We start from the raw sequence: 27,469 nt of genomic DNA, 5'->3' as shown, positions 1-27,469 counted from the left end.
CCCACAAATAATTCAAAAACAAATCCAATCTGGATAAACTCCCATATCTATTGGGTGAAATACCACAGTGTGCAATCACAGCAGCAAGATTTGTGACCTGTTGCCACAAGAAAAGGGCAACCAGTGAAGAACAAATACCATTGTAAATACAACCTATATTTACTTATTTTCCTTTTTGTACTTTAACTATTTGCACATCATTACAACACTGTATATATACACATAATGACATTTGAAATGTCTTAATTATTTTAGTGTAAATGTTTACTGTAAACACATTGTTATTGTTTAATTCACTTTGGTTTATCATCTATTTCACTTGCTTTGGCAATGTAAACATATGTTTGCTATGCAAATAAAGCCCCTTAAATTTAAAGCGAGAGAACTGAAATTCACTGGTCGCTTCAACTCACTGACTGTTTCCTTCAGTAGAACAAGGTCTGCTTCTGGCCACAGGAGGGCGGTGCTTGTCACAAAGTTCAGAAAGTTTTCAAAATACCACTGAGGAAATAAATATGGCATCTATTCCTCACCATAAATAGCTGTGTTGAATTGACAATCACTAACCACCTCACTGTCCCCAAGAATCTCAAGAGTCTTCCATGGAACTCTCCAGTGGAGGTCTCAGCATGTAGGTAGTGGAGGTGGTTCATCAAACTACCTAAACTTAAGTCAAATTTTCACTTGGTCATGCATTGGTGTCAATTGGAGACTAAGTGAAAATACAATTTGTCCCATGATGAGTAACCTTGGATGAGACCTGAAGACTCCCAGCACAGTCAACTTAGTGTATGTAAACTTCTGACCCACTGGAATTGTGATAGTGAATTATAAGTGAAATAATCTGTATGTAAATAATTGTTGGAAAAATGACTTGTGTCATGCACAAAGTAGATGTCCTAACCGACTTGTCAAAACTATAGTTTGTTAACAAGAAATTTGTGGAGTGGTTGAAAAACTAGCTTTAATGACTCCAACCTAAGTGTATGTAAACTTCCGACTTCAACTGTACATACACACACACACTAGTATTAACGGTAGTGTTTTTGCAGACATGACCGTAGTATACAAAAGTGTTTTTGCAGACATGACTGTAGTATACTATAACATTCACTAGTGTTTTTGCAGACCTTGCTGTAGTATTCACGTATTGTTTTTGCAGACATGACTGTAGTATATAGTATTACCTGCTGACTAGGGTTGGCTAAAACAGCACAACTACCAGACTACGCCAGTTACTGTTTAATGAAGGGAACACCTCAACCTGAACACAGGTTCGTGACAGGCCGCTTATTGAGTTGGGTCAACAGTTCTGAGCAATGCAACGGACCAGACAACACCTTAGCAATATACAAATATTACAATTGTAACAAACGTTAGAGGTTCTATGCCCATTAAAGTGAAACAGTACAGAGGCAGATAAAGAACAAGCAAAGTTTAGTAAAGCTTGGAGGATTAGGTTTGCTTGTTTGACACAGATAACACACATGAAGAGTACACCAAAATGACTTACATCTGCCATTTCCACTAGATAGCTTTCTGAAATAGTGTTTCACAGAGATTCAGCTGATCAAGTTCACAAGATGACCAAAAACAGTGAAAAACAATACTGTACTTCTGATTGTAAAAAATAACAGTTAACCACTGCATTTAGATAATAGAAATTTTAGAAATACAAATGACTTTACTTAAAAAGACAGTCACCTTATTGGAGGGCACTGTCAATAAACTGCCTGGACCTCAAACCAGCAAAGCTTCTCCAAACAAACCAACTGAAAACAATAGGACATTATTGCAGTGGTTTTACATACTGAACATCTTGAATATTTTCAGACATGAATAAACTCAACACATACCATTTAGAACAATCAACCACACCCCAAACATTTCTTCAAGACAGCATGGTCACAAAATGGTTGCTCACAGAAATAAACCAACAGCAACGACGCTACACAGCCTATACACATAAAGGACCTTCCAGGTACAATGCTCTCACCTGGACATGGACATGACCTCCATGTCCTCTCCTAATAAGGTTGCCCAGGGAAACACTGACCAAAACATTGGTTCCTAGCACTGTTACAATATTCTTCAGTTCCAAGACTAACTGATTGAGGTTTAGGTGAGGGTTACGGTGATGCCCATCCACTGTAGTTAAAGAGTAGGCGGAGGCAGAGATGCAGTTCAGTTTAAGAGGCTTTCTAGATTCAGGTACTGGAGATGATACATGGCAGGCAATGATTGACAGTTGACACGAGACTCATCTTGAATTGTGACTTGGTTGTATCTAAAAGACACAGAAAGGTGCAATTAATAAATGGGCAATGACAGCAATGGACACAATTAATCGGCTGTTACTGGCAATAATCAATGACAAATGTATTAAACATATAAATGGGTAAAGCTATGCATAAATATAGCAGCAGTTAACAATGAAAAGCCAGAAAGGGGGTGCAATAGCATGCGGCATGGTAGGCCGAAGCTATAGCAGGCTAATTTATCAGTGGCTGCATGGCAAGCAAACAAACATTTATAAAGCTAACAAAAGTAGCAAGCATAGCCATAAAGCATGCCTAGTTAGCATAACAAAGGCAATGCACAAGAAATGCAACAATTAACATGTGTCCATTAACACAAGTACCAAAGGGAACAGATCAATAGACTCAAAACGGCTGTTTATTTGGACCCCCATTAGATTTTGCAGAAGCGTCAGCTACTCTTCCTGGTGTTCTCAAAAAACAGAACATGACAAGCGACAAAACACTGATATACTGATAGACAAGAACAGTCACAAATGTTAAATACAACCCTATACAAACAATACAACACAAAAAATAATGTGTTAGAGTGTGTCTGTGTGTGCGCGTTTGTGTGCGTGTCCCCTTTGTTCCATGTTTTATCCATATTTATAGGTCATTTCGCTGTTTGCTTGAGTAATGGGAGACGGGAGTTCCATGTGATCATGGCTCTGTATAATACTGTTTGTTGCTTTGAATTCGTTTGGATTTAGGGACTGTAAAGAAACCCCTGGTGGAATGTCTTGAGGGGTCGGAGCTGAATGTTACTTGATTATGCAGACAATCTGCAATTTCCATCACAGTCATCTTTCATATAAAAACTAGAAGAGAATCAGTTAATCTCCCATCAACCCTCAACCAGGAAAGACTGGCATGTTTGTTGTTGATGTTAGTTTTGTATGTGTTCCTCTGTTTTGAGCCAGCTTCAGCTTTGTTAGGTATTTCTTTGCTGCACTTTACTGGACAGTAATCAAGATGAGACAAGACCAGAACCTTAACTAGAACAGTTGATTTGTGTAAAACACTTTTTATAAACAGACATACCCCTCCCCATCTTCACAACAACTTTGTCAATATGACTTGACCATGATAATTGACCATCCAATGTTATACCTAGGAGTTTAGCTTCCTCAACTTTCTCAATGGTCACACCCTTTATGCACGACTCCAGTTGAGGTTTAGGTCTTAGAGAATGTTTTGAACAAACAGAAAGCTTTCCGTTTTAGATGCATTTAAGACCAGTTTATTATTACTCACCCATTTCTGACACTGACTAACTCATTATTTAGAATTTGAGTGAGCTCACTGGCTTTGGGTGCTGACATGTAGGGTGTGGAATAATCTGCATACACAGTCATTCTAGCGTTGTGTAAGACCAGTTGCAAATCATTTGTAAAAATAGAGACTAGTAATGGCCCAAGGCAACTGCCCTGAGGGACAATACACTGTACATACAGTGCATTCGGAAAGCATTCAGACCCCCCACCTTTTCCACATTTTGTTACGTTACAGCAGGGGTGTCAAACTCATTTTAGCTCAGGGGCCACATGGAGGAAAATCTATTCCCAAGTGGGCCGGACCGGAAAAATCATGGTATATATAACTTAAAAACAACAACTTCAGATTGTTTTCTTTGTTTTAATACGATCAACATACAACATAAAGCTGGAGCCTGAGGACAGTGTGTCCAAAATAGTACAAGCACAACATCACTATTAATCATAAAACACGTCAAGTTTATTTGAAAATTCTAAAGAAAAAGAACACACAAACACACACTGCCTCAGTGATTAACAGAACTGTTTCACAGATCACAGAACTATATCAGGGTGTCATTTCTCAGGCAGAAATGTAGATAAAAATAATGAAATCCTGTTCCCCAAACAAGTGCAAGAACCACAGAGTCAAGAATAGGTTAAATATACAAATAAAATAAAAACAATTAAAAACAATAGCACATCAAAATAAAAACATATAAACATAAAGCTGGAGCCTGAGGACAGTGTCCAAAAGCACAACATCACTATTAATCATAAAACACCTCAAGTTATTTGAAAGTTCTGAGGACAAAGAACACACAAACACACAATGCCTCAGTGATTAACAGAACTGTTTCACAGATCACAGAACTATATCAGGGTGTCATTTCTCAGGCAGAAATGTAGATAAAAATAATGAAATCCTGTTCCCCAAACAAGTGCAAGAACCACAGAGTCAAGAATAGGTTAAATATACAAATAAAATAAAATCAATTAAAACAATAGCACATCAACATAAAAACATATAAACATAAAGCTGGAGCCTGAGGACAGTGTCCAAAAGCACAACATCACTATTAATCATAAAACACCTCAAGTTATTTGAAAGTTCTGAGGACAAAGAACACACAAACACACAATGCCTCAGTGATTCACAGAAGTATATCACAGATCACAGAACTATATCAGGGTGTAATTTCTCAGGCAGAAATGTAGATAAAAATAATGAAATCCTGTTCCCCAAACAAGTGCAAGAACCACAGAGTCAAGAATAGGTTAAATATACAAATAAAATAAAACAATTAAAAACAATAGCACATCAACATAAAAACATATAAACATAAATCTGAAAGCGTTGCTCAAACTCCCGTAACAGTCCCGTTATTTTATCTTTGAACCGCTTCATGTCTGCCACATGTTGGGTCGCGCACACATTTTTCAGACAGGGGAAGTGAGCTGCATCACCACCGGCAAGTTGCGTCTCCCACAACGACAGCTTCAACTTGAAAGAACGTATGCTGTCATAATACTGCGTGACAACTTTGTTGCGCCCCTGCAGCTGTTTGTTCAAGTTATTCAGGTGCTCTGTAACATCCACCATAAATGCAAGGTCCTGCATCCATTCTGCGGAATGAAATTCTAACACTGGTTTGCCCTTTTCTTCCATGAACTGTTCAATTTCTTCTCGTAAATCAAAGAAACGTCTCAGCACCTCGGCTTAACCATCTTACCTCAGTGTGGTATGGCAGGCCATAGATGTGGTCTTTCTCTCTGAGAAGGCTGTCAAACTGACGGTGATTCAGGCTTCTGGATCGGATGAAATTAACAGTTTGGATGACCACCTTCATGATGTTATCCATCTTTAATGACTTGCAACACAAAGCCTCCTGGTGCAAAATACAGTGAAAAGTCAAAAAATCACGTCCTCCATTTGCAGATTGCACTTTCTCCCTGAACTTTGTCACAACGCCTGCTTTTTTCCCGATCATTGAGGGCGCACCATCTGTAGCCAGGCTGACAGCGCGGGACCAGTCCACTCCGACCCTGTCCAGCGCGCCGACGAGTGCGGTAAAAATATCAGCTGCTGTCGTTGTATCTGTCATCGGCACCAACTCCACGAACTCCTCGGTGACGGTCAATGTGTCATCAACTCCGCGGATGAAAATGGCCAGTTGTGCAACATCTGTAATGTCCGTGCTTTCATCAATTGCAACCGAAAACACAATAAATGACTTTACTTTTTGCTTCAACTGGCTGTCCAAATCCACTGAAAGATCGGAAATCCTGTCTGCAACTGTGTTTCTTGTCAGGCTGATATTTGCAAAAGCCTGCCGCTTTTCAGGGCACACAATCTCCGCTGCCTTCATCATGCATGTTTTTACAAATTCACCCTCACTAAATGGTTTTGAAGCCACTGCGATTTCATTAGCAATGAGGTAGCTAGCTTTCACTGCAGCGTCACTGATGTCTCGGCTGTGACTAAACACAGACTGCTGTTTCTTCAGACCCGCCAACAGTTCATTCCCCTTCTCATCTCCGCTGTCCTTGAAAGTTGTCATATTTGTCGGCATGAAGACTCACATAGTGGCGACGAAGGTTATATTCTTTCAGCACTGCAACATGCTCTGAACACACCAAACATACAGCTTTCCCATTCAATTCCGTGAATAAATAGAAGGATGACAATTTTTCTTGGAACACTCTGCACTCTGCGTCCACTTTTCTCTTTTTTGACAGAGACATATTGGGGCAATGAGGGTGCCAAAGCACATAATGTTAAAAGTAGAAGCCGTAATAAATATCGCAGGCAAAACAAAGTAGCTCATTGGCTGCACGTGCTTGACCTACTTGCTCTGCCCCGGTATAAACAGTTTGCTTGCTTAACACAATTGCTATTGCGCCATCCAGTGGACGCAATTGGAACAGCAGTTTATTTTATTGAAAATTTGCAGCGCATTTTTATACTTGACAAAATTATGATAACATATTATTATTATTATTATTTATTTTTTATCATCTCGTGGGCCGGATTAAACCCATTTGCGGGCCTGATCCGGAACACGGGCCGGACGTTTGACACCCCTGCGTTACAGCCTTCTTCTAAAATAAATACATTTTTTTTCTCAATCTACACACAATACCCCATAATGACAAAGCAAAACCAGGTTTAGACATTTTTGCAAATGTATTAAAAATAGAAAACAGAAATACCTTATTTACATAAGTATTCAGACCCTTTGCTATGAGACTTGAAATTGAGCTCAGGTGCATACTGTTTCCATTGATCATCTTTGAGATGTTTCTACAACTTAATTGGAGTCCACCTGCGGTAAATGCAATTGATTGGACATGATTTGGGCCCCATGTAGCTCAGTTGGTAGAGCATGGTGCTTGCAACGCCAGGGTTGTGGGTTCAATTCCCACGGGTGCCTAGTATGAAAAAAATCAAATATGTATGCACTCACTAACTGTAAGTCGCTCTGGATAAGAGCGTCTGCTAAATGACTAAAATGTAAATGTGGAAAGGCACACACCTGTCTATATAAGGTCCCACAGTTGACAGTGCATGTCAGAGCAAAAACCAAGCCATGAGGTCGAAGGAATTGTCCGTAGAGCTCCAAGACAGGATTATGTCGAGGCATAGATCTGGGGAAGGGTACCAACAAAATTCTGTAGCATTGGAGGTCCAAAAACACAGTGGCCTCCATCATTCTTAAATGGAAGAAGTTTGGAAGCACCAAAACTCTTCCTAGAGCTGGCCGCCCGGCCAAACTGAGCAATCGGGGGAAAAGGGCCTTAGTCAGGGAGGTGACCAAGAACCCGATGGTCACCCTGACAGAGTTTCTCTGTGGAGATGGGAGAACCTTCCAGAAGGACAACCATCTCTGCAGAACTCCACACATCAGGCCTTTATGGTAGAGTGGCGGAAGCCACTCCTCAGTAAAAGGCACACGACAGCCCGCTTGGAGTTTGCCAAGAGGCACCTAAAGGACTCTCAGACCATGAGAAACAAGATTCTCTGGTCTGATGAAACCAAGATTGAACTCTTTGATCTGAATGCCAAGCGTCACTTCTGGAGGAAAGTGCTGTGGGGATGTTTTTCAGCTGAAGGGACTGGGAGACTAGTCAGGATTGAGGGAAAGATGAATGGACTAAAGTACAGAGAGATCCTTGATGAAAAGCTGCTCCAGAGCGCTCAGGACCTCAGACTGGGGTGAAGGTTAACCTTCCAACAGGACAACGGCCCTAAGCACATAGCCAAGACAACGCAGAAGTGGCTTCGGGACAAGTCTCTGAATGTCCTTGAGTGGCCCAGCCAGAGCAAAAACTGTACTATTTAGATCCCTACACAGACCCCCAAATCTATTTGCCGCCTTCACAATGATATCTAGCTTCTTTTATTTGTTTATTAGTTTGACTAGTGCAATTTATCACTTGGCTATAAACGCAACAAGGTCCACCTTCTTCACTATTAGTCGGGATCCTTCTCCTGCATGGCATTCACTGCAGACTGTGGGACATCCACTACCATCTCCTCTCTACTGAAAGGAAGTGCCCTCGAACTTGCCCTTATAAATACCTTGCCATAGAGTTATATAGAGGGCACACCTGCCACATACTGCCCACCGTCCTCATGTGACCATAGAGATGGGTAGAGGGCACACCTGCCACGTCACCGAGCAGGGAATTCTGTACAAAGATTAAAAACCAACTGGCAGCTACTTTTGGGTTTAAATCATCAACAATCATCAGAAAACCAATAATACATACCCAGATAGTGGTTTGCTCTACTCAGACAATCTTGTCATTGAAGAATGTTGTGTGACAGGCTAGGAACCAAAGTTTCGGTCAGTGTTTCCCTGGGCACCCTTATTAGGGAAGGAATGCAGCAAATGTATAAAAGCACTGAATGGTATGTGTTGAGGTTGACCATCAGTGAGTTTATTAATGTGACAATATTCAAGATGTTCATTATGTAAAGCCACTGCAATAATGCCCTTCTCTGTTTTCAGCTGGTTTGTTTGGAGAGGCTTTGCTGGTTTGAGGTCCAGACAGTTTATTGGTCACTGTCTTTAAGTATAGTAATTTGTATTTCTAAAATATATATTGTTTATGAAAATGCAGTGGTTAACTGTTATTTTCTACAATCAGAAGTACAGTTGTTTGTACCTGTTTTTGGTCATCTTGTGAACTTGGTCAGCTGAATCTCTGTGAAACACTGTATTTCAGAAAGCTATCTAGTGGAAATAACAGATGGAAGTCATTTTGCTGTAGTTTTGTTAATGTGTTTATCTGTGTCAAACAACAAACCTTATCGTCGATGGTTTAATAAACTTTGCTTGTTTATTTATATCTGCCCCTGTACTGTTTCCCTTTAATAGGCCTAAAGCCTGTGTCTAATGTTTATGTTACAATTGTAATAAAAATTGTATATTTTTGCTAAGGTGTTGTCTGGTCTGTTGCATTGCTCAGAACTGTTGACCCAACTCAATAGGTGGCCTGTCATGAACTTGTCTTAAGTTCTAGTTGCAGTGTTCCCCTCATTAATGACTAAATTAAACAGTAACTGGCGTAGTCTAGTAGTTGTGCTATTTTAGCTAACCGTAGTCGGCAGGTGTTACTACAATATACTGAAGTCATGTTCGCAAAAGCACTACAGTAAATACTACAGTATACTACAGTAATGTCTGCAAAAACACTACAGTAAATACTAGTCATGCCTGCAAAAACACTAGTGAATATACTACAGTCATGTATGCAAAAACACCACAGTGAATAATATAGTATATACATATAGTAATAATAACCAATCAGCCTCCTCAGCATTAATTTCACTATTATCTAACCAAAATTGCCATCCTTTACTCTGGATGTTGTGCAAAAGATGGTGGATAAACTCAGGCCGTTTACAATTGATTAAATGGTCAGTTCTTGTCCACTTAAGGGTGTTGCTCTCCCATAGATACCGATGCGATAGCAGCTAGGTCTGGTCTACTTAGTTCATTGACTTCCATTGAAACAGAAAAAAATGAGTGAGTGGGATGTCTCACTTCTTCTTCCGTCTCTGGTTATGCTTAGCAGTTTCCCCCTCTCTTCCCACCAGCTGGCAACTCAGTCAAGATGATGTGTTCAGGGTCCACATTACATTTGTGACTTACAGTATGTCTCGATAGAGGCACAGAAGAGGCCAGATACATTGGCTGGCATTTCAATGCACAGAATTGGAGGCGATTTGGTGTAATAGGAGTGACTCAAAAGGGATCGAATTACAGGGGTTCTCATCGCATTGCCACTGCCCACTGCTAAGCACCCCATAACAAAGGTCAACTGCTGTATGTACAGTACCAGTCAAAAGACCTTCATGTCTTAAAGTAATTATGGACTGTTGTTTCTCTTTGCCTATTTGAGCTGTTCTTGCCATAATATGGACTTGGTCTTTTACCAAATAGGGCTATCTTCTGTATACGACCCCTACCTTGTCACAACACAACTGATTGGCTCAAACACATTAAGGAGGAAATAAATTCCACAAATTAACTTTTAACAAGGCACACCTGTTATTTAAAATGCATTCCAGGTGACTACCTCATGAAACTGGTTGAGAGAATGCCAAGAGTGTGCAAAGCTGTCATCAAGGCAAAGGGTGGCTACTTTGAAGAATCTCAAATCGCAAATATATTATGATTTGTTTAACACTTTTTGGGTTACTACATGATTCCGTATGTGTTATTTTATAGTTTTGATTTCTTCACTATTATTCTACAATGTAGAAAATAGTAAAAAAATAAGAAAAATCCTTGAATGAGTAGGTGTGTCCAAACTTTTGACTGGTACTGTATGTCAAAACGGACACCCTCAAAAACTTTGACATTGATCCACATCTCTTTTTCTGGTCACCCCAATAATTATTAAATGTGGAATTGGAATCCTTAATTACAGTGTAGAAAGCATGTCAACATCCAATAGTGGAGTCACAGAAAGAGATTGTCTGGGGAACATATTTGGTGATATGATTTGAGATCTGACTGTGCCTTATTATTGTGATAGTATGGAATGCATTACTCTTTGCTATCACTATGCAGCCAGCTGCTGGATGCAGATGTATTTCAGTCCTACAACAAGAGCACAGAGCAGCCAGTAGATCGTTTGTTTTTGGAAACACTCACATTTATACGCACAACTGTACAGACACACACATGCAAATGCACAAAGCATATACTCACTACTACCACGTTTCGACTACCAGTCAAACGTAACATAAACACACAGAGCACACATTCCCCCCTCTTTCTCACTGACACATTCTTTCTATCATCCCCTCTCTCTCTTTCACATACATGCGCACACGTCTACATGCACGCACACACGCACGCATGCACACAGTAATTATGTCATGGCTCTGGAAAGGGGGGTGAAATATTTTGGCTGCGGATCATGCTCCACATGCATCATCAAAGATGTTTCCTGGTTGTGGTTCAGCTTTCGGCTGCTAAGGCTGAGCTCAATGATGAGTGGGGCTTCATTTGGCAGACTATGGGAGAAGTATCTCAATTGGTAGAGCATGGCGCTTGTAATGCCAGGGTAGTGGGTTCTATCCCCGGGACCACCCATACGTAAAAATGTATGCACACATGACTGTAAGTCACTTTGGATAAAAGTGTCTGCTAAATGGCATATTATTATTAAGTAACGGTCCAATATCCTCCTCTGATTTAACTCACTTCTCTTCTACAAAATGCCTAGCAATCTCAATTTATAGTGTCTAATGCTTATATCCCCCCTCCTCTCATGCCATACAACAGGTGTCAGGCGATCACCACGGAAACAAGTGCGAACAAAGTAAAGGTACAGTATTTAGCAGTGCAGTGATCTCACCTCTTGTGTCTGAGGGCTCACTAGCCTAGCAGAGCTTTGGATGCTTTTGGAATTGTGTAAGGGAAATAAGAGGAAGGTGTGTGTGTTCCTTCACATTTTATATGATATGGAGGGTTATATGTGTCAGTAGTTCAGCTGATATGATATGGAGGGTTATATGTGTGTCAGTAGTTCAGCTGATATGATATGGAGGGTTATATGTGTCAGTAGTTCAGCTGATATGATATGGAGGGTTATATGTGTCAGTAGTTCAGCTGATATGATATGGAGGGTTACAGTGGGGGAAAAAAGTATTTAGTCAGCCACCAATTGTGCAAGTTCTCCCACTTAAAAAGATGAGAGAGGCCTGTAATTTTCATCATAGGTACACGTCAACTATGACAGACAAAATAAGAGAAAGAAAATCCAGAAAATCACATTGTAGGATTTTTAATGAATTTATTTGCAAATTGTGGTGGAAAATAAGTATTTGGTCAATAACAAAAGTTTCTCAATACTTTGTTATATACCCTTTGTTGGCAATGACACAGGTCAAACGTTTTCTGTAAGTCTTCACAAGGTTTTCACACACTGTTGCTGGTATTTTGGCCCATTCCTCCATGCAGATCTCCTCTAGAGCAGTGATGTTTTGGGGCTGTCGCTGGGCAACACGGACTTCCAACTCCCTCCAAAGATTTTCTATGGGGTTGAGATCTGGAGACTGGCTAGGCCACTCCAGGACCTTGAAATGCTTCTTACGAAGCCACTCCTTTGTTGCCCGGGCGGTGTGTTTGGGATCATTGTCATGCTGAAAGACCCAGCCACGTTTCATCTTCAATGCCCTTGCTGATGGAAGGAGGTTTTCACTCAAAATCTCACGATACATGGCCCCATTCATTCTTTCCTTTACACGGATCAGTCGTCCTGGTCCCTTTGCAGAAAAACAGCCCCAAAGCATGATGTTTCCACCCCCATGCATCACAGTAGGTATGGTGTTCTTTGGATGCAACTCAGCATTCTTTGTCCTCCAAACACGACGAGTTGAGTTTTTACCAAAAAGTTATATTTTGGTTTCATCTGACCATATGACATTCTCCCAACTTTGGTCCCAGCTCTCTGCAGGTCATTCACTAGGTCCCCCCGTGTGGTTCTGGGATTTTTGCTCACCGTTCTTGTGATCATTTTGACCCCACAGGGTGAGATCTTGCGTGGAGCCCCAGATCGAGGGAGATTATCAGTGGTCTTGTATGTCTTCCATTTCCTAATAATTGCTCCCACAGTTGATTTCTTCAAACCAAGCTGCTTACCTATTGCAGATTCAGTCTTCCCAGCCTGGTGCAGGTCTACAATTTTGTTTCTGGTGTCCTTTGACAGCTCTTTGGTCTTGGCCATAGTGGAGTTTGGAGTGTGACTGTTTGAGGTTGTGGACAGGTGTCTTTTATACTGATAACAAGTTCAAACAGGTGCCATTAATACAGGTAACGAGTGGAGGACAGAGGAGCCTCTTAAAGAAGAAGTTACAGGTCTGTGAGAGCCAGAAATCTTGCTTGTTTGTAGGTGACCAAATACTTATTTTCCACCATAATTTGCAAATAAATTCATAAAAAATCCTACAATGTGATTTTCTGGATTTTTTTTCCTCAATTTGTCTGTCATAGTTGACGTGTACCTATGATGAAAATTACAGGCCTCTCTCATCTTTTTAAGTGGGAGAACTTGCACAATTGGTGGCTGACTAAATATTTTTTTCCCCCACTGTATATGTGTGTCAGTAGTTCAGTTGATATGATGAGTCATTTGTCTGTCTGTATGTATGTGTGAGTGGCCCTTTCCCACTTGCTGAGCAACGTCAGTCTCCCGTAAAGAGCAGTCATTATACAGTAGATGGCTCAGCAGATTCTCCAAGGCTGATCATTCTCTATGGGCCCACACACAACAGGCTCCTCTACAGACTACACAAGGAAATGTAATTGTTTAGTTAATTTTACAAAAACAATTATGTAGTTGATTGGTATTTCATGAATTATTATTATAGACAATAGGCCGCACAAATACATATGTGCACAAACAGGCACACACACACACACACAAAGTCCCTTCAGACAGAAAAAGAAAGAGACGGAAAGCATACAGTGAGGGGGAAAAAAGAGAGGGGGTGAAAGGAGGAGGACTAGAGCCAACAGGAAACAGCTTTGTGACAGTTGTGAAGAGCAGTAGTTTCACTCCAGTGCTCGGTGAAGTCACATAAACAACCTTTGACCCCACAACAGACACGACCTGCACTATCTCTCTGATCTTTAAAGCAAAGAGAAGCATGTCAATACACACACGTGTTCAATCAAAGCTACTCTCGTAAAATGGCACTAACATGGTTTAGTGTCCTTCTACTGTACTGTATAAAGATTTACTAAATAACCCTGAAAGTATACAGCAGTGGAAACTGCTGCCTTGAAATGGTAAAACTGTTTTGTATCATTGCCCCAGCTGCAAAGATTCATAACGTGTTACTCTGTGAAAATCTGACTAGAATTTAAAATCTGTGGTCTTCAATGTGACCATTTACTGCATTGACAAGTAGGGGAAAGTAAGAGCTGCCAATGTGATGGGGGCAATGAGCTCACACACTGAAACAGACAAATATCCTTGTGGTTAAAAAGGACCTGTGGCTAGCCAACAAACTCTCCATAACATGTTTCCATAACAGACAACAGACAGTGACTCCTAATACACAGTAGTTAGTTACATAACAAAAACAAGATATAACAAGACGTTTCTTGCTCAACATCTATGCGTTGAAGATACTGTATCTAAGGGATCTCAAAAATGTTCTCTACCTCTCAACAAAGATATTACAGGCCTGTTGCATCGCATCTAGGAAAACAGCCGGTATTGTATGGAATGCGAGACCAGGAAACCAACCGCACTCCCCTGAGTCATCACCAGCCATGCCTGTGGGACAACAACTGCAGGAGTCAGCGTGTGTGTGTGTGTGTCCAGCAGGTGTACATAGCAGGTGTGTGTTTGAGCTCTAGGAAGGGAGATTATTGAAGGAGAACGTGTCTTGTTGAGAGAGAGTGGAGTGGCAGGCTATTTAAGGATGCAGTGTTTATGGGAGGATCTACGGCAGGTATGTGTGTGTTTGTGTGTTTGTGGATAGACCACAGGGCGAGCGACATTTAGAGTAATTGACTTCCTGTTCTCAGTCCCACAGTATCAATACTTTCATTCGCAGTGAATAGGAGCCTCCATCGCTAAGCCTCCATCGCTATAATCTAAGTGACAGAGATCTGAGAACAACTATAATAGAGTCACTTCAGTTGGTCTTTGAGCACATTAGTGTTATTGGGATGAAGGGAATCGCTGTAAATATGATATAACTTCATATGATATAACTTTATTAATTAGTCTCACTTCACATATTGACTTATGTATGTCATGTTGTCACACTATGTAAAAGCCCTCCTCCTGACTCCACTCATTATCCCCCTCTCCTGAACACTGGCTAGTCAACCAAGAGGTCAATGTGTGTGTGTGTGTGTGTGTGCAGAGGATTTTAGACGGCTGATTATGCCACGTGGCAGAATTCCTCTTAAACTCATTCCGGATAATTGCAGTCGCTTTGCTAATTAACGAACACGAAACTGGACTGATATCTTGGATCTGGATCGAGTAATTCCTAAATGTGTCGTTGATTGTTTTATTTTCAGACGTACTCAAGTAGATTAGAGAATGTCTGTCTGCTAGTAGAAGGAAGGGTTGTTATCACAGCACGTCTATCTGTCTCTGGACCTCACAGGAGCCTAATTCCAATTCTCCTCTTTGGCTCATTTCCCTCGGTAGCATTGGATTGGTCCAATGTTTTGTACTGTATCCTATACTGTAGGTGCACCTGAACCATTGCAGACTTCAGGGAGGAGGAGAATCCACATTGGGCTCCCTTATGTTCAACAGGAAAGCTGTGAGTGTCGCTTCCTGTGAAACTGCATAGGGAACAGGAAACACATAATTCCTTTTATATTTGGGACCTATAACAACACTTCAAAAACACATCTGTCCTTCCTCCCTTCCCTGGAAGTAATCAGTCAGCATGATTGGATAAGCCTTGCGTTCACCTAACCAATCGGGTGATCAGTGACTCCAAGTCTGCATTTACACAGGCAGCCCAATTCTGATCTTCTTTTCACTAATTGGTCTTGTGACCAATCAGATAAGCTCTGAAAAAGATCTGAAGTGATTTGGTCAAAAGACCAATCAGTGGAAATTATCAGAATTGGGATGCCTGTTTAAACGCAGCCCAAAGAAGCTAGAAAGGAAAGGTACAATTTGAAAAGGGCTCAGATTCCTCCCACATTCATTTAGGTCTGGCAGCTCGCATCACATCCTGTTTTAGAGGGCCAAAGGATGCATCCCTGCCACAACATACTGCCACCAGATGCACTAGGTCCTCTAGGCCCTGTATAATTGTTAGCATATGGTCAAAGGGAAAAGCTTGCTGTGACATTTTCTAAAGGGGCTAGTTACAGCCACAAAGCTGAGTGACTCTGTTAAAGCACAGCATGGTTGTTTTATAGAGCTGTGTAAAGCATCCACAGCTGACCAGACTGTGTGTGTGTGTGTGTGTGTGTATTTCATTAGACTCAAGTGGCTTCCTGTCTTTCATCTGCAGTCATATAAAGACACACTGGATAGAGGTGAAATATTTCACCCATCTTGTGACTTTCCCGTCTGATTCCACACTCAAGGCTACGGATAGTGGAAAGGAGATGAGGACATAGTAATTATTTAATTTGGAGTATTCAGACACGCCCTGGGTTTTCAGGGTAGTATCTTAGCTCTTCGCTAAACAGGTTAGTCAGTAAGATGTCTGCTGTTGCTCCTGAACAGGATGTCAGGGGAGTAGAGGAGGCAGATAATTACTATTCATTGATCAGACTACCTGAATGTGGAATCTCGGTATATGTGCTTGTCACCATACAATAGGCCTTCCTTCCCACTGATTCTAATGCTAAGGACTTTCTGTTTGATGTTTTACACATGAGATTGCTGTATGTCTCTAAGAATGATAGATTCAAAGGTTGGGACATAATTGGAAGGGATAGATATAGGCCTACTCTGCAAATATAATAGCCAATAGTCATCTCTAACTTCCCTAATGTCAAACTTGAAGCAAGTGAATAACAATGATAAATGTAAAGCATTTATTTTTCATCATCCGTTACCCTCAAATGTTTACAATGGAATATTTGGAGTTCCAGAGACCTAGTTACCATCCAACTCTCACTGTCCACTCAGTGTTGGTGGTCCTCAAAGTGTGTTTTAGAGAACTTGTCGGGACACCACAACCAGTTTATGCTACGCCCTAGTAGACGTGGTACATATTTACATGATCCACTTCCAACACACATGCAAACAGATGTATACAGACACGTCTATACTAACAAATAACAAAAAGTTAATCCAAACTCATTGAATACAATTTTGATGTATTTACTGTTTTGTACTCCAATTCAATGTAATAAAACATGAATAACCAAAGTAACATTGCATGTGGTTGTGGCGTCTATGAATGAACAGTTCAGTTTTGTTCAAGGAAGAATTGTTGAGTGTGTGTGTTTGTGTGCGTGTGGTTCAACACAGCAGCAGTAAGATTAATATCAGGGAGGAGGCCTGAGTAAACAAATTACAGGGAACTGGTAACAAGGTCCATTAAACATTATTGTTTGAGTCCACCCCCTCCAAACGAACACAATAGATCGGTCCACCTCTACCCTGCAGCAGACAATGGTTCGGCTCGGCGCTAAATCCACCCAGCAAAACCCAAGCAGGTTTGTCTTTACTAACTACATACACGCCTCGAATAACTTTCACTTCTAAACCCTTCTTTAAGACATTAGAGGAAAGTGAGTGATTCAATAGTAGTTCCCCTAATCTTGACGTAAAGAAATGTAGAACCAGAAAAGCAGGGAATATAGCTTCAATGTGTAAATGTGGCAGGCATGTAACTAACTACATGTGTTTACTAACTTCCCAAAGAGGTCTTTATCAGGAAGGTCTAAGTCTTAAAGTTCAAAAGCCATACTGAACACAGTAGAACACAAACTGTTGAGTGTAACATGTGGCCACAGGTGAGAATGACAGCAGAGGCTGTTCACTATTGGTCGGTGCTATCCGGGATCCTTGGGATGTCCCAACACTGATGTTACCCCATTGAAGATGACATTTAAAATGGTTAAGGTAAGGGTTAAGGTTAGGGTTAGGTGAGGGTTAGTGTAAGTGTAGGGGTTAAGGTTAGGGTTTAGGGTATGGACGTCCCAAGAAATCCCAGATAGCACTAACTGTTAGCTATTGTCTATTTATTTTAGATCCGCCACAGAGTGCAGTGACAGCTGTAGGGAGGCCTCTTACGCTTGTGCTTCTGAGCCTCTCTAATCAAACACTACAGGCTGAGTCTCCATAGTCTAGAATGGCTTCTTCTCCTTGTCTCCTCTCTGTCTGAGCTGATATGAGTGAGCTGGACTGGTGAAAGCAATATCCTGCTCAGCATTCAACATGGTGCTTCTCCAATGTTTTCAGATTATTTCCGATGTAAGATAAGGTATGGAGAGGAAGAAAGGAGAGTAAGTCACATTAGTCAATTGAGACACAGCCAGAGAGTTGAACTCCCCTCGCGGTGTATGCTGGGATCTCTAGTTTTCATACCAGGCAAATGGAGACACTGCTTATTCAAACATTTGCCATACAGCGAGAGTGAGGGACAGCAGGATAATTTGTACCTTTGTCTGTAGAATTTAGTTGCGTTTAAAGACAGTTGTAAAAGCATCAGTGGTGAAAGCAGGTTGGTTCAGAGGAGATAGCAGGCAGCTCCATTTGATCTCCCTGGTGTGGATTTCAGTTTAACTACACGTCCTTCGTCCAGCCTGCCCAAGTCACGGGGAAGTCAATAATTTCAACACAGCGACAGCCAGGTCAAACTCCAAACCAACAGACGCAGAACAAACAACACATTAGCAAACACTGTAGCAATTCCTCCATTTCATCAGAGAAAGGAGAGAGCAGGGCTGACATTCCCTCACAGAGACTCATAAGGGCTGGGTACTAGCTGCTGGGTTATTGTGTGGTAATACATTAGCACAAACTGCATACTAAACGGCAAATATGTAATACCTTAAACTGCTCCTTGTTTTTTTCTTTATCATAAAGGTCACACTGAACTTTCCTATACCTGCTCATCTATAAGAGCAAAACTGAAGCTTTGCATTTGGCTGAATGCACTCTCTGGAACAACTGGCCCAAACAACAACCACACTGACATGCGTCTCCCTCTAGAACTTTCTGACTTCAGTCGCTGATGTCACACCAATAATTTACCATCCCTCCCTCTCTCACTGGGGATGAACTTGCCCATAGACTGATCTAATGTCAGTTTTCTTAATGGTTAATGTTAGGATTTGGGAGCGGGTAAACTGATCCTAGATTTGTGCATAAGGGCATTGTCTACCCTTGCCTTATGTATTATTTAAATCTGTGAATGTATACAGTTGAGAATGTCAACGTACATACTCAAATACACTGTGTGTTGTTTGTTCTTGAGGACAAATCTTTGTTTGAGTGAACCATTTAAATCAGGTTATCTACCCTCTCTGTACACAAGTAGACAGGTGTCAGTCAGTTCCATTCAGTCAATGTCTCTCAATCTGTGGCCATTTGAGGCTAATCGACAAGGTGGTGGGGTTCAATCTGTCAGCAGTCTCCTACATTCTCAAACCAACACCAGCTTAAAGACTCACTTTCTTCAACTTCAAGTTTGGAAATTGAGTTTCAGACTAGAACCCCTTACAAATTCACAAAAGAACAGCTTGGGCATGTTTTGCTTACACATCCCTAAATGTCAAAAAGCACTTTGGGTTGAATACACCAGAGACTCCTACTACAGCATTCTAATGGACGATGGGATACGTAGAGGCCTTGAAGTAGGCCTAGAAAGTAAGGTCTAAGCTACCTGACAATCACTACCCGAAACCAGAGATATCATCACTTATTCACAGCCTGTGACTCACGCCATGCAAGAGCACAACGGAAACACACCAGACTTCACACATCCATTTTTTTTACAGACAAATTTTACTTCCTCTTTCGTGACATTCAAATAGTTTAAGCATGTACATATTAATCCACTTGTGTTGGAGGTGTCATATTGAAAAAGCTCCACTTCCATGTTGATCTGGATATATATTTATTATTTCATCAGCATAGCAAATAGAACAAAAATAATAAAACAAAGCATTTTCTTTTCTATACTGAACAGAAAGTAGTCTTGTCTGACTGCATGACATGAGCTGTACAGCTAATGTGAATGAATTAAATGAGCAGCGCAGAAGGCCCCAGTTACTGGAGAGCAGAGCACCATGGAAGTGGTGGTGGGGAGGGGGTTGAAAAGTAAACGCTTGCTGGGGTCCAAGAGTCAGTCAGAAGGAGTCAAGTGTGCACTTTTAGTCAAGGGGCCTATAGTATGAGGTGTCTCCCTCACGGACAGGGTAGTCCCCCCACCTATAGTGCAGTCTCAGCTATGAGGGTGCTTTCCGCCACCCTGTCAGTCTGTTGGTGCACCTATCAACTCAGGGCTTCGCAAAAGCCAGCGAGACCTGCAAATACTCAACTGGAAATGGAAGCGCTTGGAAGAATAGAGGCAAAAAGAGATCAGTGGTAAAAGATTCTGACCCGAAAACAGAACAAAAATACAACATGTCACAGTTTCCATATATTCCAGCATCCATATAGTGTCTTTTTAGAAAACCTCCCTAGCAGACATCGTGGATGGAATCACTGTTTAAGGAATTACATACTAACACATTTTCCTCAATCATCTGAGCAAGTATTATTATTTTTACAATCAATCAACAGTGAAAACAGTCCTTCTTCATAAGTTCCTTACATGTCCATAATACACAATCTTAATTCTTTAAAAAAACATGGTGGAAGTTGAAACCATGAGAACCGATATGCTGATGCTGCCCCTTTGTTTCCGGCTCAGATATGAACGGGTAACGTCCTCAAAAGGGCATTGGCATTTCCCATCTTCTGGGTGGTAGCTGGGTCATGAGAATACTGTATGAAAACTAAATAGAAGGCAGACTGTAATGTATCTATAAAACACCGTAACCCTGAATGAACCCTGCCATCCCCCGAAAATAAATCATACAAGATACAAAATTCTGATTCTGCATCTTTCAGAGCTTCTGAAAGTAATGTATTGAGTGATAAGAATGTGAGCGAAGAATACTACAGAGCCAAAGCGGGGAAAAATAGGAAGGAAAAGCCAGCCAAAACAATAGTATTTTTGTTCATAAAGAAAATGTGGGTTATAGGGAAGTCATTATCAAAAAACAAAAAGGGGAGTATAATCAAACTTCTCTTTCATATAATCATCTGAGAAGTCATGTTATTCTTTAATTGCCTCAGCTTGTACATTTTTTCCCCATCTCTTGTTCATTTCACTTATTTTTTTGCTTGTTGTTGTAACTAAACAGTCCAGGCTGAGCATAGAAGTGATGAACATTAAGATTTGTAATTCGAGGTGAGCCAGGTCAGACCCTCGTATAGTCCATCACCGGTGGTAGCGCATGAAGGCTGAACATACCAATTCCTATCTCTGATCCGGGTCAGGCCCAGCTTCTCCTGGATCTCGTGGGGCTTCATGGCATCGGGCAGGTCCTGCTTATTGGCGAAGATCAGGATGATGGCGTCCCGCATCTCCCGGTCGTTGATGATCCGGTGGAGCTCCTGGCGGGCCTCGTCTATCCGGTCCCTGTCGGCACAGTCCACCACGAAGATGAGGCCCTGGGTGCCGGTGTAGTAGTGCCTCCACAGAGGCCGGATCTTGTCCTGGCCCCCGACGTCCCACACGTTGAACTTCACGTTTTTGTAGGTTACAGTCTCAACGTTGAAGCCGACAGTGGGAATGGTGGTGACGGACTGGCCCAGCTTCAGTTTGTAGAGGATGGTGGTCTTGCCAGCAGCATCAAGTCCAAGCATCAATATCCTCATCTCTTTGTTGCCAAAGATCTTCGAGAGCATTTTCCCCATCTTGTAGGCTGTGCATAAATATCCACTTCCTTAGAAGAAGAAAAAATAATTGCTTCCCTATGATTTAAAGAGAGCAGAAATTGTTATTTTAAAAAAAACGTTAGAGGTTTCGTTTCTATTGCTGTAGCAGGTTGCCTGACAGCAGACGTCCACGTGACAGTCTATCAGTGGTAGGTTGACACAAGTATCAATTGTTTAAAACGGTGGCAGTTACAAAAGTTGGTTCCAGATAAACTTGTGTCTAGACTGGCGGGCAATCAATGGAAAATGATTCACTGAAAGATACAAATATTCCGTTATCCTAACAGCTGTCAGAAAATAATTAGGAACTATATGAAAGGGTTGCAAAGGGAAACTGAAGTGGTTGAGAATTGGACGTCTTGGTAACGGGAGTGGGTGGGGAAATATTTTCATAATCCACAACACTACAATTCAGTCTATTTGATTCAAATGATTAGCCTAGCGCACCGACATCATTTAAATCTAAATTTCAGGTCCGGGTGCGTACCTTGGTGTTTTCAATAATGTAGAAAGAAATACAAAAAATATAGCCTAATAGATGCGTTTAAGAAATTAGGCCCTGTCAAAAGCCCGTAGTAGTTCCGACTTCCTTCTTGTCTGCCGGCTGTCCACTTGCCCTTATTCCAATCGGCGGATTCAAAAGAACAGTTCTATTCGGGAGTTCATTGTACCGGAGACAAATAAGATCACCCCCAGGTCTAGAATGCGCAAAAGGTCATTGATTCATCCTACTTTCAGCTCTTATCGCTCTCCCTGTAACACAAGAGCGGTTCAGAAAAGGGAGGGGTGTCAGACAGACAGAGCACAACTTTCATCGGCTACTCATTTGTCCAAAGCGCACTGTTCTAGGCTGAAAATAGCGCGTAATATAATTTTAAAAGCTTACACAAAAGGCATCGCGTTGGAAAATGTGATCGGTAGCCTACCTGCAACTGCGGCAACCCCCGGTCCCCAGGTTAATTCTCCCCGCTCTTGCCTCTCTCTACAGACGTTCAGTCAAAGCGGTGGCGGTGCTGTGTTACCGGAAAAGGTGCGGACCCAGATCACCCGCCACTTCCTCTCGATTGCTCATGCACTACGCCATCTGGCATGCGCACACCGAGAGACTTCAAGAGCAAACCGATCGTATTATAGTTGAAATGGACGCCATTTGGGCTCTGTGCGGCTCCGCGTTTTCTCTGTCTCGAAACTAAAGAACAATGGTGTAGACTTAGTTGTTGGGTATTATTGCGGAAAAGCTCGTGAGTAACAAAAACCTCACGGTTTAATTTTGTGTTGTGATTATCTGGTTCTGTGTTTACAAATCTAGAAACCGATCTGATCTCCCATTTGCCTACGTCGTTTTCCGTGATAATGCGCCTCTTTATGACGTCGTGATTGTTCACTGGACGTTGTGAGTGAATTCAAATAATGACACAAGTAATGCAAGATTTGTTGCAATGCCCAAATTGAGAGAATCAGTGTCAGCTAACCACGTTTCCATCCACAGTTTTTATGCGAGGAAAGTCATAAAAATAAAAATCACTACAGCTGTGATGGAAACAGGTAGTTTCGGTACAATTGCATGAATGCAGACAGATAATTTGTTCGTTTGACATGGTGGGACCTTTTTTTGTTGGTAAAATTAATGATGCGAGAAATGGTAGCAGAAACTTGGAGTCATGATGGTATTTATATACCAGTCAAAAGTTTGGACACATCTACTCATTCAAGGGTTTTTCTTTATTTTTACTATTTTCTACATTGTAGAATAATAGTGAAGACATCAAAACTATGAAATAACACATATGGAAAAAATATGTAAACTAAAAACTGTTAAACAAATCAAAATATATTTTATATTTGAGATTCTTCAAATAGCCATCCTTTGCCTTGATGACAGCTTCAAATCAAGTCAAATTTTATTTGCCACATGCGCCGAATACAACAGGTGTAGACATTACCGTGAAATGCTTACTTACAGCCCTTAACCAACAATGCATTTATTTTTTTTATACAAAAGTTAAATAAAACAAAAAAAATGTAAAATAAAACAACAGTAGGACTGCCACAGGAATGGAAGAACCAGAGTTACCTCTGCTGCAGAGGATAAGTTCATTAGAGTTACCGGCCTCAGAAATTGCAGCCCAAATAAATGCTTCATAGAGTTAAAGTAACAGACACATCTCAACATCAACTGTTCAGAAGAGACTGTGTGAATCAGGCCTTCATGGTCGAATTACTGCAAAGAAACCACTACTAAAGGACACCAATTATAAGAAGTGACTTGCTTTGTCCAAGAAACACGAGCAATGGACATAGACCGGTGGAAATTTGTCCTTTGGTCTGGAGTCCAAATTGGAGATTTTTGGTTCCAACCGCTGTGTCTTTGTGAGACGCGGTGTGGGTGAACGGATGATCTCCACGTGTATTTCCCACTGTAAAGCATGGAGGAGGAGGTGTTATGGTGTGGGGGTGCTTTGCTGGTGACACTGTCTGTGATTTATTTAGAATTCAAGGCACACTTAACCAGCATGGCTACCACAGCATTCTGCAGCGATACGCCATCCCATCTGGTTTGGGCTTAGTGGGACTATTATTTGTTTTCAACAGGACAATGACCCAACACACCTCCAGGCTGTGTAAGGGCTATTTTACCAAGTAGGAGAGTGATAAAGTGCTGCATCAGATGACCTGGCCTCCACAATCCCCCGACCTCAACCAAATTGAGATGGTTTGGGATGAGTCGGACCGCAGAGTGAAGGAAAAGCAACCAACAAGTGCTCAGCATGTGTTGGAACTCCTTCAAGACTGTTGGAAAAGCATTCCAGGTGAAGCTGGTTGAGAGAATGCCAAAAGTGTGCAAAGCTGTCATCAAGGCAAAGGGTGGCTATTTGTAGAATCTCAAATATAACACATATTTTGATTTGTTTAACACTTTTGGGGTTATTACATGATTCCATATGTGTTATTTCATAGTTTTGATGTCTTCACTATTATTCTACAATGTAGAAAATAGTAAAAAATAAAGAAAAACCCTTGAATGAGTAGGTGTGTCCAAACTTTTGACTAGTACTGTATATACAGTGCCTTCAGAAAATATTCAGACCCCTTGACTTTTTCCACATTTTGTTACGTTACGGCCTTGTTCAAAAAAAAATTTTTTTAAACATCCTCAGCAATCTACACAGAAAACCCCATAATGACAAAGCAAAAACAGGTTTTTAGACATATTTGAGAATATATTAAAATAAAAACAGAAATACCTTATTTACATAAGTATTCAGAGCCTTTGATTGATGAGGGACAAAAATTATTTAATCCGTTTTAGAATAAGCCTGTAACGTAACAAAATGTGGAAAAAGTCAAGGGGTCTGAATACTTTATGAAGGCACTGTAAATATACACTGAACAAAAATATAAACGCAACATTCAACAATTTCAAAGATTTTACTGAGTTACAGTTCATATAAGGAAATCAGTCAATTGAAATAAATAAATTAGGCCGTAATCTATGGATTTCACATGACTGGGAATAGAGATATGCATCTGTTGGTCAGTATCTGGTGTGACCACCATTTGCCTCATGCAGCGCGACACATCTCCTTCGCAAAGAGTTGATCAGGCTGTTGATTGTGGCCTGTGGATGGTTGTCCCACTCCTCTTCAATGACTGTGCGAAGTTGCTCGATATTGGCGGGAACTGGAACACGCTGTTGTACACTTCGATCCAGAGCATCCCAAACCTGCTCAATGGGTGACATGCCTGAGTATGCAGGCCATGGAAGAACTGGGACATTTTCAGCTTCCAGGAATTGTGTACAGAGCCTTGCGACATGGGGCCACGCATTATCACGCTGAAACATGAGGTGATGGTGGCAGATGAATGGTACGACAATGGGCCTCAGGAACTCGTCATGGTATCTCTTTTCATTCAAATTGAGTTCATTTCCGTAGCTTATGCCTGTCCCTACCATAACCCCACTGCCACCATGGGGCACTCTGTTCACAACGTTGACATCAGCAAACCGCTCACCCTCAAAACGCCATACAGCATGTCATCTGCTCAGTACAGTTGAAACCGTAAATCATCCGTGAAGAGCACACTTCTCCAGCGTGCCGGTGGCCATCGAAGGTGAGCATTTGCCCACTGAAGTCGGTTACGATGCCGAACTGCAGTCAGGTCAAGACCCTGGTGAGGACGACGAGCATCCCTGAGACGATGAGCTTCCCAGTTTGTGCAGAAATTCCTCGGTTGTGCAATCCCACAGATTCCTCAGCTGTCTGGGTGGTTGGTCTCAGACGATCTCGCAGGTGAAGAAGCCGGATGTGAAGGTCCTGGGCTGGCGTGGTTACACGTGGTCTGCGGTTGTGAGGCCGGTTGGACGCACTGCCAAATTCTATAAAATGACGTTGGAGGCGGCTAATGGTAGAGAAATGAACATTAAATTCTCTGGCAACAGCTCTGGTGGACATTCCTGCAGTCAGCTTTCCAATTGCATGCTCCCTCAAAACTTGAGACATCTGTGGCATTGTGTTGTGTGACAAAACCTTTTTTTTCCTACATTTTTGAGTGGCCTTTTATTGTCCCCAGCACAAGGTGCACCTGTGTAATGATCATGCTGTTTAATCAGCTTCTTGATATGCCACACCTGTCAGGTGGATGGATTATCTTGGCAAAGGAGAAATGCTGATTAACAGGGATGTTAACAAATTTGTGCACAAAATTTGAGAAATAAATGTTCTACCCCCCCCCACCCCCCCTTTACTCCAACCCACCCTCCCCCCCAAAAAAATAAAAAATAAATAAAATAAAAAACATTGTAAAGTGGTTATCCCACTGGCTATAAGGTGAATGCACCTATTTGTAAGTCGCTCTAGATAAGAGCGTCTGCTAAATGACGTAAATGTAAAAATGTAAATGTGTGTATGGAAAATTTCGGGGATCTTTTATTTCAGCTCATGAAACATGGGACCAACACTTTACATGTTGCGTTTATATTTTTGTTCAGTGTATACAGTGATTTAGTAGAGATACAGTGATGATTTAAAAATACAATTAAAAAGACTGCATGGGGGCTTTAAACATCTGCAGCTTTTGAAAATATTAGGAATGTAAGTACATCATAATTATGTACTTTAGTTCCTGATATATCATAACAAATAGTCTGATTTAGAGAGTCAGATTTGGGTTTATTTATTCAGTTAGTCTACCTCTGTCTACCATTCAGGAATCAAGACAGTATACACACGTTGGATTTCTATCCAGCCTACATTGGATTTCTTCTATTATTTATAATCTAGACCTTAGTCAAATCTATGCTCTCATTCCAATTCTTCTACAGTTCTAAGATAAATTAATGTTGTTGTTTTTTATGATGTAAAATAGTGGCAAAAAATCAAATGGCAAATAGGAATATTATTATCCTATCATCTTATTCTTATTCACCTTTTTGCATAAATCAGTGACTGCAGCCTCTACTGGCTACAGTTGTTGGATTCATTACAAAGTAGCCAGACAAACAAGTAGACAGATATACAGAACATACAGTGTAACCATTCTTGGTTACTCTGGGCTTGTTCAAAATTCGAGCTAACACTGCAGGCGACTGCCGACTGACTGATCAACAAGGAACATTGTATTATAAATAACTACTGCTTACATTTTGTAGATCAGTTAGTCAGTCACAATTTAGCCATGATACATTACGGTTTTGATCCTCTCGAACACAGCCATTGTATTAGTGGACCCGCCCCCCTACAGTACGCATGTGTCGTCACTAGATACGACAGCCACAAATACATTATGGCTAAACCCCGCCTATTTCTACAATGTATCTTAAAATCTGATTTTAAACCTAACCCTAACCTTAAACATAACATTAACTACATTGCTAAGCCTATGCCTAACCCTAACATTAAAGTAAAAAGCAGATTTCTACGATATAGCCATTTTGACTTTGTGGCTATGGTAACT

The 27,469-nt window shown here is 41.1% G+C and overlaps 1 protein-coding gene and 1 long non-coding RNA gene across 3 annotated transcripts; both read right to left on the bottom strand.

The window, feature by feature from the left end:
* Positions 1 to 1,227: 1,227 nt before the first annotated feature.
* On the bottom strand, positions 1,228 to 19,428 carry LOC311108773. The gene is made up of 2 exons (XR_014610533.1): positions 18,184 to 19,428; positions 1,228 to 2,287 (listed from the first exon to the last, which is right to left on the bottom strand). It is a non-coding gene; the product is annotated as an uncharacterized lncRNA (long non-coding RNA).
* Positions 19,429 to 19,626: 198 nt separating this feature from the next.
* LOC311108772 (ADP-ribosylation factor 6) lies at positions 19,627 to 22,870 on the bottom strand. 2 transcript variants are annotated; one of them, XM_084151516.1, is made up of 3 exons: positions 22,441 to 22,870; positions 22,002 to 22,267; positions 19,627 to 21,550 (listed from the first exon to the last, which is right to left on the bottom strand). In XM_084151516.1, the coding sequence occupies exon 3, from the start codon at positions 21,491 to 21,493 to the stop codon at positions 20,966 to 20,968; it is 528 nt and encodes a 175-aa protein (XP_084007642.1). In that variant the 5' UTR covers positions 21,494 to 21,550; positions 22,002 to 22,267; positions 22,441 to 22,870; the 3' UTR covers positions 19,627 to 20,965. The 2 variants fall into 2 exon arrangements, with proteins under 2 accessions (XP_084007642.1, XP_084007643.1); XM_084151517.1 differs by lacking the exon at positions 22,002 to 22,267.
* Between the last annotated feature and the right edge of the window lie 4,599 nt (positions 22,871 to 27,469).

The sequence above is a fragment of the Coregonus lavaretus genome (genome assembly GCF_964263955.1).
Source record: "Coregonus lavaretus genome assembly, chromosome: 33".
In the NCBI taxonomy this organism is placed as follows: Eukaryota; Metazoa; Chordata; class Actinopteri; order Salmoniformes; family Salmonidae; genus Coregonus; species Coregonus lavaretus.
This window is presented reverse-complemented; position numbering and strand designations above follow the sequence as displayed.